This window comes from Camelus dromedarius, chromosome 14 (assembly GCF_036321535.1).
Source record: "Camelus dromedarius isolate mCamDro1 chromosome 14, mCamDro1.pat, whole genome shotgun sequence".
NCBI classification, from domain to species: domain Eukaryota; kingdom Metazoa; phylum Chordata; class Mammalia; order Artiodactyla; family Camelidae; genus Camelus; species Camelus dromedarius.
The window spans coordinates 21,566,961-21,587,519 of NC_087449.1; the positions used below are offsets into that span (position 1 = coordinate 21,566,961).

The 20,559-nt window shown below is 40.4% G+C and overlaps 1 protein-coding gene and 1 pseudogene across 16 annotated transcripts in view; one reads left to right on the top strand and one right to left on the bottom strand.

Annotated features, from left to right (window-relative positions):
* The window catches only part of SGIP1 (SH3GL interacting endocytic adaptor 1), a 182,533-nt gene extending 178,055 nt beyond the window's left edge, over window positions 1–4,478 (bottom strand). For 4 of the 16 annotated variants that reach the window (XM_064493493.1, XM_064493492.1, XM_064493491.1 and 1 more), the window contains exon 1: window positions 3,554–3,949. In XM_064493493.1, the coding sequence (XP_064349563.1) occupies window positions 3,554–3,563 (10 nt within the window). In that variant the 5' untranslated portion in view covers window positions 3,564–3,949. Of the gene's footprint in view, window positions 1–3,553; window positions 3,951–3,995 lie in introns of those variants that run through there. The other 12 variants (XM_064493495.1, XM_064493494.1, XM_064493486.1 and 9 more) reach the window with 5 other exon arrangements.
* A 5,444-nt stretch (window positions 4,479–9,922) lies between these two features.
* On the top strand, window positions 9,923–10,798 carry LOC105096676 (small ribosomal subunit protein eS1-like; annotated as a pseudogene).
* The last annotated feature ends 9,761 nt before the right edge of the window (window positions 10,799–20,559 follow it).

Sequence of the window (20,559 nt, forward strand, 5' to 3'; positions counted from 1 at the left end):
ACTTAGGTCCAAATTCCATCCCACCATTTTTCTGCCTTAGTGTATTATTTTTCATTTTTGCAATTTAAAAAAAGCACTGGAGAAGTACTCAGTGCAGAATACGCTTATCTGCAGGTTATTGTGAATAGTAAACATAATAAAATTTATTAAATCACCCTGCACATTGCAATTAAACCCAGTAAACTCTTAAACATATGCTTGTTAACTTTAAGAATTATATATAGGATGAAACCATTGACCCCCCCAAAAAAACTTTTCCTTCCAGTAAAACCCCTAAAAGCCTGAATATGGAACTGAAAACACACACTTTCTGTCCAGTTCTACCAGACAAGGGACCATGTCCCAGACTGCCTTACAAAAGAACAGATGTCCCTAGAGACCCTGACTTAGTTTTACTTATCTTAGAAAAGGTTCCCAAAATGTCACTTGCAAACTTTACTAATAATATATGAAAAACAATAGAATCCCTGAACAGTTGCCCTAATCACATGGGCTGCATTGTAAAGCTCAGCCAATATGTATACCCTTTAGCAAATAATTCCATTTCTCATCCTCTTTCCCTGCACAGACTATATAAGGCTCCACATCACGTGGCATTCTTTAGGAAAGACACAATATTGATTACTGCCCCAAAATCAACACTGCAGATATCAACAAATCAAGCTCCTTAAGATATCCTTTTTTAAATATAAGTATTTGAAACGAGTCACGGAGCCACAGACTACCAGTACCATGCTTGAGGTCCCTGCAGAATTATTTCACTCCCTTCTATGATATTAGAATCACTGGGGAGGTAGTAACATTTCTCTTCTATGGCCAGAACTTCCAATAGGCATTGAATGAACGGAGCCTAGATCCTGTTCCACCAAAATGAGAACACAAAATTAAACCATGAGCCGTTCTGATGAATATTTGTTTACTCTTGTTTCACACAAAGTAGAGAAGTAGCTTTGAAAAGTTGCCAAGGCCGTGCTTTTCCTGAGCAGTAGATTAAAACACTTGAGTGAATATGGAAATATATACACACAAATGCAAATGTGGGTTCTCTCCCTTTCTAGAATAGTGTATACGTGTGAATGACATATGTGTGCAACTATGTGTGTGTGTGTGTGTGTGTGGCACACGTACTAGTGGAGAAGAGACAGCATTTTATCTGGAAGTTTGGGGAGACATTCTCAGAGCCCCCTGATGTTTCAGCAGACGGCTGCCATGACAGGATTTTAGGGTGCCTTGCAAGGGGTTTCTTGTCTTTCCAAGGCTATTGTGATAGATGGAAGCTGTGCTTCCTCTACGGGTGAGCTGAATGTAAATGATAACTGCTACAACACACTTTCAGAGTGAGAGCAATTCAGAGGTGAACTTCTGAGATGCAATATCAGAAATGTGTATATATTGCCAAAAAGACCGGCAACTGCCTTGGAAGGGCATTGGTAGGCAAATGGGTTTCTGGTTAAGGTTCCCACCAGCCTTTCTAAGGTCACTGAACCATTAAGATAGTAAGTCTTGAAAAGCATTTAAGTAGGAACTACAGATAGATAAAAAATTATAAGTAGCATTTCAGTTTTTAAGGCACTAGAACACCTGTCCAATTTCTTTCGCAAGGATCTGATGGCCAGCAACCGCATCCCTGGTGTCACCTTTAATTCCTAAGTCCTAAGATAACATCCTTCATTAGATAAATTTGGCAAACGCAAAGCAATAGTGTTAATTCGGCTCCAACACAAGTCTTTGTTACAGTTCTCACGTTTAGGCAGCTCAGATAAGCTTATCACAGGGCTTTGAACTGACACTCTGGGATGGCACAGTAGACAATATTACCAGGAGAATCACTAATGAGCATCAATAAATATTGCTTCCTTCAAAGATTCTTTAACTACATAGTTTGCAAGGTAAGAAGTCAAATGAAAGCTCTTCCACTTCCCTGTGTAAGATTAAAATCCAATCAGAATGTGTGCAGATTTATTTTGAAGAAATGCTATGTGAAATTCAGCTGGAGAAAGCTAGCACTTCTATAGACACAATCTTTTTTTTTTTCCTGAAGAGGGTAAGCCACGTGAGCTTTTAATTGAAAAGTACATCAGTAACCCTCTTTCTGTTTGCCTTGCTTTATTGTTCAAAGATTAAACCCATTTTGAATTCATGAAAAAGATTTAATCTTAGAGAGTCAGTAGTCACAGTTTATTTAGGCCTGTATTTAAAAAACTAGACTTGAGTGCCCTTTGCAAATCAGACCAGGCTCCCTAACAAGATAATACCCAATCTCTGTTTTAAGGCAATTTTCTAAAATCTGTGGGCCACGACTGTAGAATTCTTCACTCCCCCAAATCACATTAACAATGTTTGACATGACGACAGAGAGAGAAAAAAGAATTTATTTCTGCCACATAAGTACAAGCAACGCTGTTGGGGTTTTTTGTTTGTTTGTTTTTGTTTTTTTCAACCTTTCTCCTCTTATTCCATTTTGGTAAATTTCTAAGAAATGTTTAAAATCTATAAAACAGACCATAGCTTAAGAGGTGGCCTCTCTGCCATTTTCATGGCTGATTTGAGACCCATTATGCACTGGATTCTGCAGTGTGAAATCCAGGCTGGGGACAAATTTCTGCCTGTCATCTTAGGAAAGGCCAGGAGTTTTGCACCATCCTGTAGTGTGAAAACAGAAAATCAAAGCCAGGATAGGGCTGCCTGCTTCTTTCTTAATCAGCTTGCTGCTTTTTCGAGGCAATCTTGGCTATCACCATCTCAAGCTTGGAAGGGTAATTTAGGAGAATAAAATACAGTTTAAACATCTCCCCAGGGAAACTTCCTCCTTGCACTTAATATTGAATACAAAAAGGTAATCGTAAGTAATCATCTGATGCTTGGCTAAGAACCATTGCATAAGGAATGCATTTAGGAAGCACAAAATTCTCTTTTTAACCTGATAAGACCCTGAATCAGGAGCCAAGAAGCCCAGATATTTTCCTCATATTGCTCCTTCTGTTGCAATGACAGCCCCGTAAAACTATAGCTTATGGACCAAATTCGCTGCACCTCTCACCTCAAGAGTATGATGTAAATGAAAGAGATAAAAATACCTTACAAGAATTTTTTAAAAATATTTTTAAACAGTTCACTGAAAATGACAGTGTGGATAACTCTGTCAATGACCTCTCCTGTCTAATGTCAATTTCAGACGACAAGTTTCCATTGTAAATGTTTTATCAGTGTAGTCCCAGGAACCCAGAACTGAAAACCTCATCTTATCTCCCAACTTCTTTGCTTTGCAAGCTCTATCTCAGCTCCCTGCAAGCACTTTAGGTTTTTTTTTTTTTTCCTCTCTCTCTCTCTCAAAAGAACTGGGAGCTCTGTAGGTTCTGAGATAAACAGAAGCCCTGTGGTTTGATTCCATCAGTCTGAGCCCTGGTCCGCTGCAAGCAAACTGCAGCATTCTGCTTGCAAATGCTGGCAACCAGGTTCTAGACCAGCCACAAATACAGGCTGCACACGTATTTCAACGGTGTCTGCCCGAATCTTGCCTGAAGCCAGTCAACCACAGCAGAAAGCATCCTACCTTCCATCATGGTGGCAGAATTGCATTCCTTAATTTCCAAAGAGTCTGAAAAAATACAGGAGGATACGATTCCAGGTCCCAGCTAAGTCCTCACAACGCTGCCGCTGCCGAGAGATCTGCTCTGTCCGCTGCTGAAGCCAAAGGAGACAAGTGTTAACCCCAAAGATAGGCCATGGATGCTGCTGGTGCTGCTTCACCTACAGGCTCCCAGGAAGATGCTGCGAGAGAAAGGGAGAGGAACAGCAAGCCGGCCGAGCTGCACCGCCTGCGCTGCCTCGGCCAATCCCTTCAGCTCTGGACCGCGTCACATGGTAGGCAGCCTGCATCTCCTGACACAATACCCCCGGAGAGCACACAGAACCTCTTCCCCGTCCCCACTCCTCTCCATCCCTCCACCCCCAACCCCTCCGGCTTGTCACCAAATGCACAGCCCCTTCCCCACCTGGTGACGCACTTCCCCCGCCCCTCCTCTTCGTCTTCTGAAGCCGTTTGCAGCGGCTGGGTACCCGAGATTAATTATCAGGCGCTAACACCTTAACAGGAGACTCTGGCATGAAAGGAGCACCTAAGTGGCTCGCTGCGGAGGGGCTTTCTTTCTTTCTCTCTCTCTCTTCCTTTTTTTTTTTTTTTTGTTAAAGAAAAATTTCATAATAATTCCGTGCAGCCTGAAGTCTTGGCTGCACACTCAAGCTCCCATTCCCAGCTCCTTTTGCCCTGACGGAATTCCAAATGTCAGTATCCGTGGCCTCCGCACACATCTGTGACTCTCTCTCTCATTCAGGACAGAAAAATCAGTCCGGCTGACGTCACATCATAAACAATTATCCCCAAAAGGATGATGCAGAAGAAATTTCACCCCAGCTGCTTTCGAGAGAGCCAGGGAATTAATCGCGCATGACATGCCGAAGGGCGAGGAACTGTCATTAAAACAAAGAAACAAAAGAACCCACCCGACTGGGGCTCTGGAATCGCACTGGCAACGCTTGAGATAATTTCTGGGGCGGGAGACGGGAGAGAGGGGAGTCGGCCGGGAGGGAGGCCTCAGCCCGACGGAAGACAGCTGTGCGCGCCTTCTTCCCACTCGGACCTGGGCGGCCAGACGCAGACGGGACCGCGGGGCGCCGCTCCGCTCGGGGTTCGAGTCCCGCAGCCAGCGCATCCTTACGGCCCAGCGCACACGTTAGCCGCCGCGCTGCCCCAGGTGGAGCGCGGCTGCTGCCGCCTACTGAAGTCCCTGGAGGAAACCAACTCTCTCCTAAGTGACACCTTTTTCGCCACGCGCCTTCAGCATCTGCAGTCGCCTCCAAGCTAAAAATCCAGAATAGGGCGATTGTGCCGGGTTCTGGCCCGAGGGGTGGGTGGAGCCCAGGCTTCCTGGGGTGGGGTGTGGGAGCAGAGCTGCTGCCTCAGTGGGAAAGGTTATGACACCCGGGCTGCTTGAGTTGAGAATCCGTCACGTGACTAGTCCCCAGGGATCCTAGAGCCTTTCAGAGGGCCCCTGGCTCCAGGGTCCGAAGATCCTCGGTTCCCTTCAAGCAGGCTCTGAAGGCTAAGAAAGGGGAAGGCAGGCAGAGTGTGGGAGGAGGAGAAGGAAGGGAGAAGGGAAGGAAAGGAAAAGCCTCTTTAGAACGGCGGAAGTGGGCATTTCTCCCTCTACAATCTAGCAACATGATCAGGAGGAAAACCATTACATCACGGAACAATTGTGAGCATCAACTGAAATAACGTTAAGAAGTGAGATACATTACACCATCAGGGCTGAGTCTCTAATACTATTATTAACCATTTATATTCTAAATATACCTGTGGACTTTTGATATTGCTCAGCCCTTGACATAGTCCTGTTCTTTATACGAGAGCAAATACAAGGTATTAGTGGCTGAGAACTGCTAAAGGAAATGTAACTAAAGAAGTTGACCGAAGTATAGCATAGTAAAGGTTAAAAAAAACAGTTCCTTAGCAACTTAGTTTTTAAAAACTCACCAGTCTCCCTCAGGGAACATATCTCAGTGGCCTCGGAATTTTCAAAATGAAGCTCTCCAGGAAGATAAGCTTACTTGTGCCTTTTCCCTTATATCTATGAGGCCGTTGAATTTTTTAAAGAGGAAAGAATTCCAAAGTAACACCTATCTTGAGTACACCTTCCACTGCTCTGAAAAGTGCAAGACTATAATTGTAAAGATGAGATCAATTAACTTGTGTGTATGTAGCCAATTTGGGGGGTAATGGTTAAGAACATGGATATTGGTGCCAAACAGTTCTGTCTCTGCCACTTCATGAGCTCTGTGACCCTGTACGAGTTATTTAACTCTCTATGCCTCACAGTTTCCTTATCTGTGAAATGGAGATAATGGTACCAAGCTCGGAGGGCTATAAATAGTGTTAATAACAAACCTTCACTCTGTGCTAAGCAGTGTGCTAAGTACTTTGCCAGTAAATTACTTAGCATTGTGTCTGGAGCATAATAAACCCTCCGTGCTAGCTTTTTAATATTAGTATTATCACCACCAAAGGGCTGCCAGAGGCATCAAAATAGTTTGCAGCCAACTGAGAGTTACAGCATGTACACAGAGAGCAACTTAGGGAAAGGCTAGGTGGTGCATCCAGCAGTGTACCACGTTGGAGAGTGCTAACAGACAGCAGAAGAGTGACTAGAACCCGAAGAGGCTAGTTAGGGAAGTTCCTTTTACAGAGATGGCATTTCAGAGTTCAAGAAAGCATGGAATGGACTGGGAGTGGCAGTTCTAAATAAGACAGGGAGTTCTAAATTAGAAAAAAAAAGTCTCAATATAAAATCTGGAGGTGAGTGCAAGCACTGAGGTGCAGGGGCAGGCAGCATTTTCAGAGATGTAAGGGGGTAGGAAAGCCAAGGAAACCCAAGCTGCCTGCCTTTTCTCACCCAATGCAAGTTTCACAGTGTGTTAGAGCAAACCTCTCGGGTAGATGCAGTGCCGGCACACCTCAGTTTTGTTTTAGACTTGCGGCAAAGCAACTAGCCAGAGACAGAAAGACAGCTCAAAGAGTCTTTTGGTGAGTGGGGTGTTAATAGAAAAAAAGAAAAGTGTCTCGATACTGTCATAAGAGAAGGAACAAGAAAAGGATGTGTAAGGCCAGTATCAAGGTTGTAAGGCCAGTATCAAGACTGGTTAAACTTTATGCAACCTTATCAAAAAATGCTATCAACAGTCATAAAAGCATCCCATGAACAAAGTTCTGCTTCAAATTTAAAAAAAAGAACTGCTCAAGTATGTTATCAGCAGGTATTGAGCATTCTAATTTCTCATAGTTTTTTTGGAGAAAAAAAGGTTTTTTTCCTCAAGAACAAAGACAGTACTTTAGATTGTAGCCCCAATTTCTTCCCTTCTGTACTAGTTTTTGTTTAGCAACTAAGTATAAAGGAGAATTTCTAGCTGCTAAAATAATGGAATACTTTTTTCAAGTCTTAAACGGAAGTCAAAGGATCTGTGGAAAACATCGGGCAAATTACTGAGTTGCACCAAAGTGCAGGGACTGCTCCGGAGTCTAGCCCAGGATGGTGAGTGTGTGCCCCGGATCACACCAAGCTCTCAGAAGGTGCCTGTGCCTAGTCCAAGACCGAAAACTTAAGTAGCTGAAATTGCTAGATACTTAAACTTCTTCTCCGGAATAATATTTGTATGGTAGTGATGCCCTATTACACATTTATTTTACAAATCCTACTATATCGTACTATAAACATTGATTTTCTTCACTATTTCCCAGTTGTAGTGTTTAGGGGGGAACTGGCTCATATTTCAGAAAGAGAAAGAAAATAATGACAACGGATTCAGAAAGGAAGGAGGAAAGAAAATTAGCACAGAAGGAAAGTTTAAAAATCAGATGCAGAGAGATATCTCCAAGATAATGACCTCAGCACAACGCTGACTCTGTCCCTCTCGCTGTCCCTGCTGAGGCAGTTCAATGAATAAAGAAAGGAAAATATTGTCCAAGCCCCAGCCATCAGCAAGGGCCCCACCTGAAGAATTAGATTTCCACTGGATGGAATAGATGAAGAGCAAAAAAGTATGGATCCCCATACTCACTATATTTATACCCCTTGTTAAAAGGAAGAACTCCAGCTGGCACTGACACGGGCAGAGAAGGGAGCTATTTGGGAGCTCCGGGGACTTGAAGACCGAACAGCTGAGGGAAAGCAGGAACCTGGTCCTCTAGGAAACGTGGTGACCACAACCAAGCACTCACAGTGCTGTTTCTCCCAGCACATCAGTTTCTTCGGCTTCCCAGTTTTTCTCCCTGTGACTAGGGAGCTGGCCATTTAAATCTTTAAGCTCACATCTTCACAGCTTGACTATCTGAGAGCTACTTTACAGAAACTTCCAGGGCAAGACTCTGATAGACTCTGGCTTGGATCACCATTCAACCTTTGGACCCATTTATGGGCAGGTTGATAAGGTCTCATGATGGACTTATTTAAACAAAACTTACATTAGAATTAGACACGTGCCCTCTACTGTGACTCAACATGGGAGAGAGATAGGTAAGTTTCTGTGACAAACAACCTTTAATAATATGAACCCCTAATATGATTGGAGGGGTAGAAGAGACATTGTCAGAGGAAGAGAGGGAGCTATTACCAGAACCAATGCGGGGAGAGCAACTATAAAACAAAAGCTGTCCATCAGGTAGACATTGCTCAGTTCACCTTAAATAAACTTACAGGAGTCATGGTGGCAGAGGGACTCAGAATGCCATACCCACCCCATTCATCATATTTGAGAGGTTATTCATGTATTCACCGTCTCACTCACTACATCCAGAGAGAAACTTGCAGACCCAATAGTCATCCTCTTCCTTGTTGTGGGGAAGGAGGGCGTAAAAGGAGAGAGAGCCAACCCTACTTCTTGGCCCACTGACACCAAAGATGTGCCATGATATGTTTGCCACTCATTGGTCCATCCCTGCCCAGAAAGCCACTTAGCCAGACCTACACCAGTACTGAAGGAACTTAAATCAGCTAAGAGTACTGCTTTAGCTACACCTGCATTGACAAAGATAAGCAGTAACGACTAAATACACTAGCAGGATCAGCAGTTTCAAAAGTGGGAGAGGGTAAACAGTCACAGCTCACTGAAACAGGGGCACCACCCTCACTGAGAGTAGAGGCAATGTAGAAAACTAGAGAGGCATTTTTAAAAAATCAATTTTTTACTTCAGATATAGGTTCAGGAATATAGCAGTAATAAATAAGAGCAGACTGCTATGATAATAGAGCATACTGAGGGCCAGAAAAAGAGCATGGGCATTCTTATTAAAATTTGTAAATGTTACAGCTGTAATCAAAGATATGTTGGAGACTGACAATGGGGAACATTGATTGGCCTGGCTGACAATGTGCTTGAAACATAGACCCACAACAACATTAACTGGCCCAGGCGCGATGGAAATCTTTCTCTCTTTGAAGAATCCGTTAACTCAGATATAACTTTAACAGTTCCAGAAACTGAGAAAGAAAGCTCTGAAATTCACTGCATGAGTTGCAAAACCTGACAAAAATAATGAAAAACTGCAGTTCAATTTTGCCTCTGAATTTCGATGCAAAGCTTTTAAATAAAATAACAGCAAGCAGAATCCAGCTTTTCAAAAACATTATATGTATAATTACATATATGTTATAGATATAATAATAAATTAAACTTTATGCTAGGAACAAGAGAAATCATTCAACATTATGAAATCTAATAAATAGTATCCCCAATATTAAGCAATTGAAAAGGAAATTAGTATCTCCATAATTGCTGAGATGATATCTGATCTATTTCAACATATATCATTAATTAAATAAGTAAAAACCTTTTAACAAAGAAAGAGATAAAAAAGTTCCTTAGTATGATAAAATATACGAATCTCTTCCCCAAATCTGTCATCTTGTTTAATGGAAACATGGTGAGAACAGTCTTCATTAAAATCAGAAATAAGACTTAAATGTCCTTTATCATCATTGTTATTTAATATTTTATACTGTTCTATGGATGCTGGCCAAAAAATTAGGAATAAAAGATGTGAAATTGTGTCAGAGATAGTGATATGTATTCATCACATCATTTTCTCTATCTGGATACACAGGAAGACTGCATTTGTTGAATTTCCTTGCATCTGGGTGGAGTTATCTGAGTGAATTAAGGCAATGGAATCGTCAAGGTCAGTGCTTTACAGACACCCCACATATCTTCCATGCCTCTTCTTCCCTTCCAAATAACTGATCTTCATAAGACTTTGAATGTGCAAGAAATAAAGTTTCATTGTGTTACTCTCCATACTATGTATATACATTATGTGTATATAAATATTTACATATGTTTGCACATTATATGGATGTATAATCTTTTTTGAATGATATATCCAAAAGTATATATATATTTTAAAAGAGCTAGAGGAGGACTAATCCAAACAGAGGACAATCCAGGTGCAGAGGCCATCAAAAGGGAAAGAACACAGAGCAGCATAGTGGTGGTCAGCAAGAACAAGTGCCTTATGAAAGGCGCCAGAAAGGAGCCAAGAAGAAAGTGATTGACCCATTTTCTAAGAAAGATTGATGTGATGTGAAAGCACCAGCTATGTTCAATATAAGAAATATTGGGAAAACACACTAGTCATGAAAACTCAAGGAACCGAAATCTCATCTGATGGCCTCAAGGGTCGTGTTTTTGAAGTGAGCCTTGCTGATCCGCAGAATGAAGACGTTGCTTTTAGAATACTCAAGGTAATTGAGGATGTTCTGGGCAAAAAACTACCTAATTTTCATGGCATAGATCCTTCCCATCATGACACAAAATGTGCTCCATGGTCAAAAAAATGGCAGACCATGATTAAAGCTCACATGGTTATCAATACTACTGATGTTTATTTGCTTTGTCTATTCTGTGTGAGTTTTTCTAAAAAATGCAACGATCAGGTTTGGAAGACCTCATATACCCAGCAGCAACTGGTCTGCTGAATCCAGAAGATGATGGAAGTCATGACCAGAGAGGTGAAGACAAACGCCTTGAAAGAAGTAGTCAATATATTGATTCCAGACAGCATTGGGAAAGACCAGAAAAGGTTTGCCGATCTATTTACCTACTCCACAATGTCTTTGTTAATTAAGTAAAAATGCTGAAGCCCAAATTTGAATTGTGAAAATTTATGGAGCTTCATGGTGAAGGTAACAGTTCTAGAAAAGCTACTGGGAATGAGACAGGTGCTAAAGTCAAACAAGACCCTGTTTAAAAGTCAGACTTTTAAGGGTGACAAATAAAAGATCTTATCAGTGATGTATTTTTAAAAAAGAGAAATGACTAGGCATGTTCTAGAAGTCAAAGATGCTCTGTCTAATGCAGTAGTCACTACTACATATGGCTATTTAGCAACTGAAATGTGCCTAGTCTGAACTATATTCAATAGTTTATAATAATCTTTAATGGAAAAGAATATATATATGTATAACTGAATCGCTATGCTGTACACCAGAAACTAACACAACATTGTAGATCAACCATACCCCAATTAAAAAAAAAAGAAATGTGCCTAGTCTGAATTGAGATGTGATGTACATGTAAAATGCACACCAGATTTCAGAGAGTATTAAAATATCTCATTAATAATGTTTATATTGATTTTATGTATTTGGATAAAATATATTAATAAATTAATTGCACTTGTTTCTTTTCAATGTATGTGCCTGAAAATTTAAATTACACATGTGGCTCATTTTTGTGACCCACATTATATTTCTATTGGACAGGGCTATTCTAGAGACTGAGAGAAAGCCATCCTAATAAACACTGTGTGCAAGTGAAGGTTGGGTTTGTTTAAGAGGTTATGTGTTAATCTTATATATTACTACCACATTCACATTTATTCATTTCTCCATCCAACAAAGAAATGTTCAGAATTATCTATGCCCAGGCACTGTGTCAGGTTCGGGGACACAAAGATGAAAAAGGCATAAATCTTTCAAGAAGCCTATAATTCAGGGAAGGAAGCAGATGAGCAAACCAAGAATTACAGTACAGATTCAGAGCCAAGGCACCACAAAGGAGAGACACCTGGGGTAGAGGGGAGGCAAAGAAGGCTTCTGAGCAGAGGTACTGCTTGTGCTATCTTTCAAGGGCAAATAAGATGCTCTTAAGACCCATCCTTATCCAGCCTTACCCCATCCTCATCTCTTCCCAACTTTGTTTTCTCTTCTGATAGCCCTTTCAGTGTTGTCTGGATCTCCTGTTCAATGGTTAACAAAAATGCCCATAGTCAAACTTCAGCATCAGCTTGCTTAAACTCAATCCTGGTTTTCCTTTAATGACATATGTTCTTTTTATACGCACTCTGCTGGAGACCAGCTCCCTTTCCCATGCCCTACCCTTCATCCCCAACTCACTAGGTGAGGGGGGGTTGACATTTTCCCCATTTCGACTTCTGTGTCAATCATTTGCTACCATTGCCAAAAATATCTTCTAGGTCCATCCTGCCTACTTTTCCCCACGTTAGCTGTTTCTCTTTTTATCAACCTCAGACCAAGTCCAGGTCAAACCTTCCTCTATGACTTCAGCAACTGTATCACAGTCCTCCCCTTTATCTCACCACCTGTCCTCATTGTTCATGACTTCAGCATCCCTTCCATGATCCAGCATCCCTACCTCACAGTTCCTTGACTTTCTCAATTCCAGGGACCTTCATTTCCTTAATTTCCATTGTGTCTTAGTCACTAAAACTATAGCTATATTTTGGACCTCATCTTTGTTAATTTTTAATATTTCACATTGTGTATCTCCCTAACCTCTAAATTATTTATCCATCTTTCCTCACCCTCTACATTTCATACATCTGCCTTAACACCTCCTTATCTCCTTTTGCTTCTTATTGTGATCCCTTGGGCTGCTGATCTTCCTTATTCTCATAGACTTGAGAGTAAAATCTGTGGTGAAGGAGAGAAAGGATTTGGGGAAGCAATTCTTCCCTCAAAATCCAATAATACCTACTCTAGTCATTTTCTCCTGGAACTCACCTGGAATGTCTACTTTTATCTTGAAAACTTCAACCTTTTCTTCAAGGTCAAACTCAGATTCTCTCCAGGAAACCAAGAACGTGGATCTTTCTTTCTCTTAACTCCTACTACATGAACCAAATCAACTTTTGATTATACAGCTTACATTACCTTCTAATTATTTCTTATCTGTTAATCATCGCCCCAACAGAAATCTGTAAGAAGCGGATGATACCTTCTATTTCTTTGACATTTCCTACACAAATAGCACAAGTCTGGATGCATCCTTGGTACTTGAAATAATTATTTGATAAACAAATATATCATTTTTACTTTGTTATGTAAATCCAGTAGCAGAAATATTATTTCTTTGTCAGCGAAAAAAAAATTAAGGAGAAAATTAAAGTTTCTTGTTTGATCTCCCCCAGAGAGATCTGGGAAAATCTAAGTAGGAATGTAAGCCCAGAAATTACTTCTCAGATTGGATTTAGAATCCAGACCTGGTTAGGTGGGGCTGTTAATAGAGCAACCAGAAACAGGAAGCACAGAGCACCACAATAACAGCCAGAATTTATGAAGCATCTCATAGCATTCCATGTTTTATTAAGCATTCTATCAGCAGTCTGCTAGGTCCTTTGTGATTATTATGTCATGGCATTCCCCCAAACCTATAAATTAGGTACTCTATTCCCATGTTACAGATGAGGAAGTAGAGGCTCAGAATTATTAACGACTTGTCCAAGAGAACAGTAAGTATCAGAGCTGGAGTTTGGGCTCACATATTTCTGACTCTAAAGCCCATGACTTACCATTAAAATTCGATGAGTATAAGTTTGTCTTGTGAATACTAATTGGTTTGGAGATTTAATATTCCTCTTTTGTTCCTAGTAATACAACTCCCTTCATTGGTGAGAAATTCCCTTCTTCCCACTACACTATCACGAAGAAGAAAAGGTTGCTGTCATCTCTCAATGTGACAGTACCTCCTTCCCCATAATGTTTGGTCAAGAGAGAGATATCTGCCCATGCTGAGCCAAGAATACCTGATTTCCCAGGTCACAACCCAAGCTGGCCCTATTAGAATGCTTCCCCAAGAATCAAGACACTAAACCTGTGAGTAAGGAGCCTTTTCCTGTTGAGTACTCAAATATTAGAACATAAACCTGAAGCCATGGAGTGTCCTTCAGCCCCTGCAGGGAGCCCGTGTGCAGGAGAGAATGGGACTGACAAGGAGGGTGGAGGGGGAGAGACAGCCCTATTGCTGGTGAGCTTTTCTTTTCTCCCCCTTGCTGCGTCTGGCTTTCCCATGGTCACAGGAACTAATAACTTCCCCATTTTGCTCAAACAAATTCAGGTCAGCTCTCTGTCACTTGCAAAGGAGTCATAAATGATTCAGCCCAACCCAGGAAGTGCTGAAGGTCAAAAATCAGTAAAATTAAGGCCTGTTAGCATAACGAAGAAGGAAATGAAATGTTGGAAGCAAGAGACAAACCCAAAGGGTTGTAAGTCAGTCAGCATCAAGAGTAGAATCAGGGGTGAGAAACAATGGAATTAAAGCCATCTAAGACCATTTATCCTGAAGAGCTCTGTGAGACCCAAAACTCTTCTTTTTGAAGATCATTAGCCAAAATAAGAGTCAGTAGTTCAGTTTAGTTCAAAGACATGGATGGAGTGAGAGCAATAATCAGAATTTCGTAAGATAAAATCATCCCTTTTAAGAATTAAGCCCAAATAAAGCCACTCCCACCTTACAATAGTGTTTTTCACTGGTGTTCACTACTTTCTTTTTAATGACCATTACAAAACTAAATAAATCATAGACTAGACCCAAGGAAGGAATCAAGAGGAAATCAAAGGTATTTGAATATGTAATATGTCATATTGGCCAAGAAACTAGATTTATATAGAATTTACTCACAGAAGAAAAAGAGCCTTGGCTCTTGGTCACCAGGATGATGTGTTGAGGTTTAGATTACGTGGGAATCAGTCTTTGACAATGGACCAGAGAGGCACATCCACCACTAATTATACAGCTATAAAGAAGAAGCTTCCTCACTCTGCATTTTCATTTTGAAAATATAATTGCATGAGCTTAATTTCCTAACTGGGTTTAACTAGGGATCAGTGTCAAGTAGCAAGCTCTAAAATGTAAATAACTCATTGGTTCACCTTGCGATTTTCAAAGCGACCAAGGACTTTAGTGCCCTGGCCTCTGGGGGAAAGGGGTGAAGGCTTGGATTGAAGCTTTATTTAGCAAATCCTTTCCATTCAAAACCCATAAGCTTCTTGTCCCTGTCAGCAAAGGTCCAGAAGGTGCCTTGTCAACAGATCTCATTCGAGTGGAGCCCTGCTGGGAGCTGACAGAAGTGGGAGGAGCCTTAGGAGCTTCCTCTCCAAACTGGCCTGTCACGTGAATAGAAAACCTGCTTTGGTTTTTCAGCTGGAGGTAAATACATTCCTTTGACTCTCTTTCTGTTTTGTGATATGCCTGTGTTTATGTGTATGCGGTATGCGTGGTTTGTATGTGTGCGTACACACATACAAGTGTGTTTACCAATTAAAACTGGGCCATATTTTCACCTAGTGTACAGTCCAATAAAAATCGTTGGATCTCCAATTGTTTCTTGTGGGTTTTGTGATCATCGTCCAGAACAAGAGCAGTATCCAAATCCAACTCGTTGCAGGCTCTGCCACTAGTACAGTCCAGTAATAGGACCCAAAATGTTTGAGTGCTGCTAATTTAAGTGGATTAACATGTGCCCAAGCTATCATATTAATCATTCGACTTTTTTTGCTGAAGACTTTAAAATTAGGGAGTGGCTTAGAATTTACACACAAAGAAGAGATGCTTATGCAATTACATTTTTTTTCCTCTTCAAGGAAATAATTGTGCCTCTGTTTAGTCACTTCACCAGAAATAGGCCATATTGAAGTGTTTCTACCATAAAAAGGACAAATTACTACATCCTATAAATCTACCACTTTTTCAGTTGACAATTGAACCAAATTATTATACCCACAAAATGGAATAAGAGAAGATCCTTGCTGAATAGATTATTTCCATTTCAGAGTTGTTTGGTAAAGAGTGATAGGAGTATACATTTTATTAAGTGAGAAACTCTACACTGTATATTGGATACACGCAGTGGACTTGAGAAATGGGTCTGAGATGAGAAATATATTCACTTTGTGAACCCAAGTAATATAGTTGTTGCTAATTTCATTAAGGTATTAGCTGATTATAATTTAGTGTGCTAACTTAATATTATGGTTGATAAGCTTTGCCCCAGTTCTAGTTCTGACCTATAATAACCCTGAGTGTATTTGTATCCCCATTTTTAGACCATGCTTTTTTCAGTCGCTTTGAACCAGCATTGTTTATACCTTTTATCTGTAGTTTCAGCTGCACTTCTTATGAACCTCCTCTGACAAATGCTGGAAAGAATGTTGGTAGTTGCATTCATTCCTGCCACCAGGTGAAGCCTAGAATCATTTGTGTTTGCTGTGTGGCGCCAGCGCCAAGGGTGAACTCTGGATGCTGGAGTGCCCTCCAGAATTGTATCCTGATCCATGCCCTGGTCTTCCCTTAGTTTTCCTTCCAGCTTCTTCACAGGACTTGCTTATAAGGGGCTCTGGCACCTTTTCTGGTTTTACCAAACAAGTTCCCTGGTATCCATCTTCTACTTACAGTTTTATATCACTAAACATAACTGCCACAGAGGCCCTGAGTCCTGAATATAAAACATTAGTAGAGGATCATTCATTGTACCAGTCTGAGTTTATTCAAGAAAACTGAGACACTGCAAATATTGATGGGTATAACTAATGTTTAATAATGAGGACAAGGCTCACCCAGATATGGAAAATGCTGCAGGAGTATCAGTCTAGATGTTTGAAGCTATAGAATCTAGAAGCAGTCACACATGTCAGGCTGAAGCAAAGGAAAAGGAAAGGAGGATACCATTTATGGGGAAGTTTTCAAGCCACTATGACTGCTAGGCAAGAGCTCATGAAGTCTGGAAGCCTACCACATGGGATCATAGTAACTTCCCCAAAATTCATTTGCTTCACTTTACCTCCCAAATCTCAAGAGAGTTTTTCTCATTGGGAAACTCCAACCTAAAACCATGTAGGGAAGGAGATTTTAGGAAACATATTTTCCTAAAGGAAAGGGGCACAAAAGGGGATTGTGAAGACATTACAAAATTGACAACAAACAATCTTGTAGAGTAGATCCCTTTGGAAGTTTGACATCCACACCCCATTCCTTTTAACCGTATTTAACTCCTCAATAAATAATATAAAGACATCATGCTTTTAATTAACACAATGCAACCACCCTTTAGCAACAATCCCTTTTACCAAAAGTAGACTCAAGTCACGTATATCACTTTGACTATCTCTAAATGATACGTACCCCTCTTTAGCTAAGTTACACTTTCCCCTTTAAAGTCCTATAAAGTAGAGACTGAAATAGACAGGTAATCATTATTAAAATATCTAATGTAATACAACAATGAAGAAGGAGAATAGAAAAGAGTAATTCAGTATAACTGAAAAATTGTGCTCTACACTGGAAGTTGACACAACATAGTAAATTGACTATAACTCAATAAAAAAGAAAGAAAAGAGTAATTCATTAATGTATGTAAATATAAACAAATCAAAACAATAAGGAAAATGAGCATAATAGCTACAGTTATTGTTTCTACAAGTAATGATTTGGCCACAATTGGTGTTTATGTCTTTCTTTTTTTTAAACATTTTTTATTGATTTATAATCATTTTACACTGTTGTGTCAAATTCCCGTGTAGAGCACAATTTTTCAGTTATACATGAACATATATATATTCATTGTCACATTTTTTTCTCTGTGAGCTACTATAAGATCTTGTATATATTTCCCTGTGCTATACAGTATAATCTTGTTTATCTATTCTACAATCTTGAAATCCCAGTCTATCCCTTCCCACCCCCCGCCCCCTTGGCAACCACGAGTTTGTATTCTATGTCTATGAGTCTATTTCTGTTTTGTATTTATGCTTTGGGTTTTTTTTTTTTTTTTTTTTTGGATTCCACATATGAGCGATCTCATATGGTATTTTTCTTTCTCTTTCTGGCTTACTTCACTTAGAATAACATTCTCCAGGAGCATCCATGTTGCTGCAAATGGTGTTATGTTGTCGGTTTTTATGGCTGAGTAATATTCCAAACAATTGGTGTTTATATCTTTCTTATTCCAATAAACTTTCCTTGATCTTTTTGCCTTCAGTAAGTGGTACAATTGGTTGTGGTTCTTTGCCCAGTGTAGTCACCCAAATTCTCCTGAAGGGTCTCTGTCAGCGGACTCGTCTATATTGGATTTCTACCATTTCCCATTACTTTCTGCCATAGGATAGTAGATGAAACAGCCCTGTAGAATATCCTGGGTTATAGTCATGTCCTCTTTACCTCTGTTTTGTAGTAGCAACCTAATTCTCTCTTTATTATCAGAATGAAGTACCCCGACCACTATAGTAACACCCTACTTTGCTATTGGGGGCATGAGGTACCCATAATGGCCAGATGGCAGTGGCAGTTCCTATTTCATTATAACTATTGTGTGGCCCCTGATTCTAGGAATTAAGATCTTAAAAGCAGCAAGCCCAAGTTGTAATGATGAGAACAGAAAATTTTGCTAGTAGATTGTTAGAGGTAATAATGAGAGAATTCAGTTCCACTTCTACCCTGTAGTTCCCAAATCCATGCATCCTGGCTATGGATGAATTAACATCCTGATTGCTGATTCGGAGCATAAGCAGTATCCTGAGGACATTTCCTGAGACTTGTATAGTTTGTCAAGCACCTAAAACCCTGTATCTATAACCTACGGGAGGTTACATTGTCCCTCTGATTATTTAAAGTCTCTTCTGCCATTGCAGCCCTTTCATGAGCATTTACATGGGACACAAATATCCTCATATTCTGTGCCAATCTGGAGCATGACATCCACTTCTCTCTTTTCCAGACCTCCTTGTACACAATTTTCCAATTTGTGCCTTCTAACTCCATGACGCTCTAGCTAAACTGTGAGCCACTGCCCATAAACCAGTATAGATCCATACCTACCTAGGTTCTCTATTGTATTTGGAAGCAACCTATCCATCCGACAGTTCTTATGCACATTATTTCCATTACTGTGTCCTATTGTAGCAGCTCACAGCCTTGACTCCTATAGGTGCCTGACTCCAGGTGACTGCAGTGATAAATGAAGTGATTGTTTTGCTACTGCCTGCCAGGAACTTTTAATGACTCACTACCACTGAAAATGAAGGTTATCAACACCTTTAAATCAAATCAGGTCAGAGAACCGATACAAGACACCCACCCAGAAGTTTATGTGCCCTTGAGACTAATTTTAATAATCCAAAATTTGCATTAGTTTGGGTTTGGTTGGGGAAACAGAGCTATAATAAGTATTATGAAAATAAATACTTTAATATAGGAATTAGAGCTTACAAAATGGAAAGATCTGGGGGATCTGGGATACCTGGCATGCTGAAGCTGAAGAATTGGAGAAACTTTCACTGATATCAAAGCCCTGGGACAGAGAAAGAAAGCTGCCACTTTGAGAAGTCTGCAAACCACTGCCAACTTAAAAGTACAAACTTCAAAAGAGGTTTGAAAGTCTGCTACATAAGACTGCCACATTACTCCAAATATAATAGCTTCGGCTTCACTTGTGCTTTCCCAATCTCATGCAAGTGTCTTCATTGGCAAATTCTAACCCAGAAACTTACAGGTAAGGGAATTCTGGGTAACGTAGTTCTTAGCCTTAAAAAGGACTGATGGTGGCGATACCAAGTTGACAACAATAAACGCAGCACATTCACCAATTTTACAATTAGTCATGAATCTCCGTTGTCAAACTTTACCACTTGTAAAAACCCTGCTGTTTCAATTCTTGCTTGTTTGAACGCAGTCTGCTTTGGAAAATCCTGGTTTTAATGAATCAGATTCCCAAAGTGACTACTCAGCATTTGATCCAAGGTATGTTTTAACTTTGCCTTTCAGAACATTACACTGGCTTGGAGGACCGTGTTTCTGGACTGAAGCAGGTGGTTTATGTGTTTGAACTTGATTTTGCTTTGTTAATCCTCTGGGCTTTTGAAAACCAAGTCTTTGTGGTAGCAGCAATTAGAAGCCACTCTGCGTTTCCTTGGCTCTGACCCCACCACTCCTATTTTAGTTCACACATCACAGTCTTGGAGACGTTTTGCCTGATTCCCCATAGATCTACTTTACCCCATTAGATCAAACTGACTGCATTCTCGCAGCAGCACTTTATACTCCTTTATAGCACTTATCAAAGTGTGTGCTTTATATCTGCGCTGTTCTTTGCTAAATAGCCCTAACTGCCACCGAACTGCAAGTCCAAGGAGGACAGGGACTACGTCTGTTTTGCTTACCATTACATCGCAGCGCCTGATACATAATAGGTGCTCAGTAAATATTTGATGCCTGTGTCATCTGATAGCCCCATGCCATCCGTTGCAAAAGTGACAGCATGATATAAAGAGAAGAGTGCTAACAGACCACCAGGAAAGCTCTGTTCTAGTTCTGCCTTGTTAGATGACCTTGAGCAGGTGACTTAAACTTCCTGAGTTTCAGTTTACTCACCTGAGAAATGAAGCAGTTGAACTGGAGGGAGGTCCATTTCCATTCTGAGCCTATAACTTCTTTGTATGACTGAATCTTGTACATAGAATTTTCTTAAAGTAGGGTGTACTATCAAATACTTACATTGTGTATGGGAGATGGGGGCATACTGAGATGACCCCCAAATTTTTAGCTTAGACGAGTGATGTTTCTTTTATATAAATAAAAGCAATCAAAGTTTGTAGCACGAGTCAAGGATCTCTCTTTGGATTCAGGATTTAAAATATCTTCCTTATTTTTACTCATTTTGGTTAATTTTGGTCAGTTTTACTGGACTGCAGTCACACTACCATTTTTCCTGGAAGATAT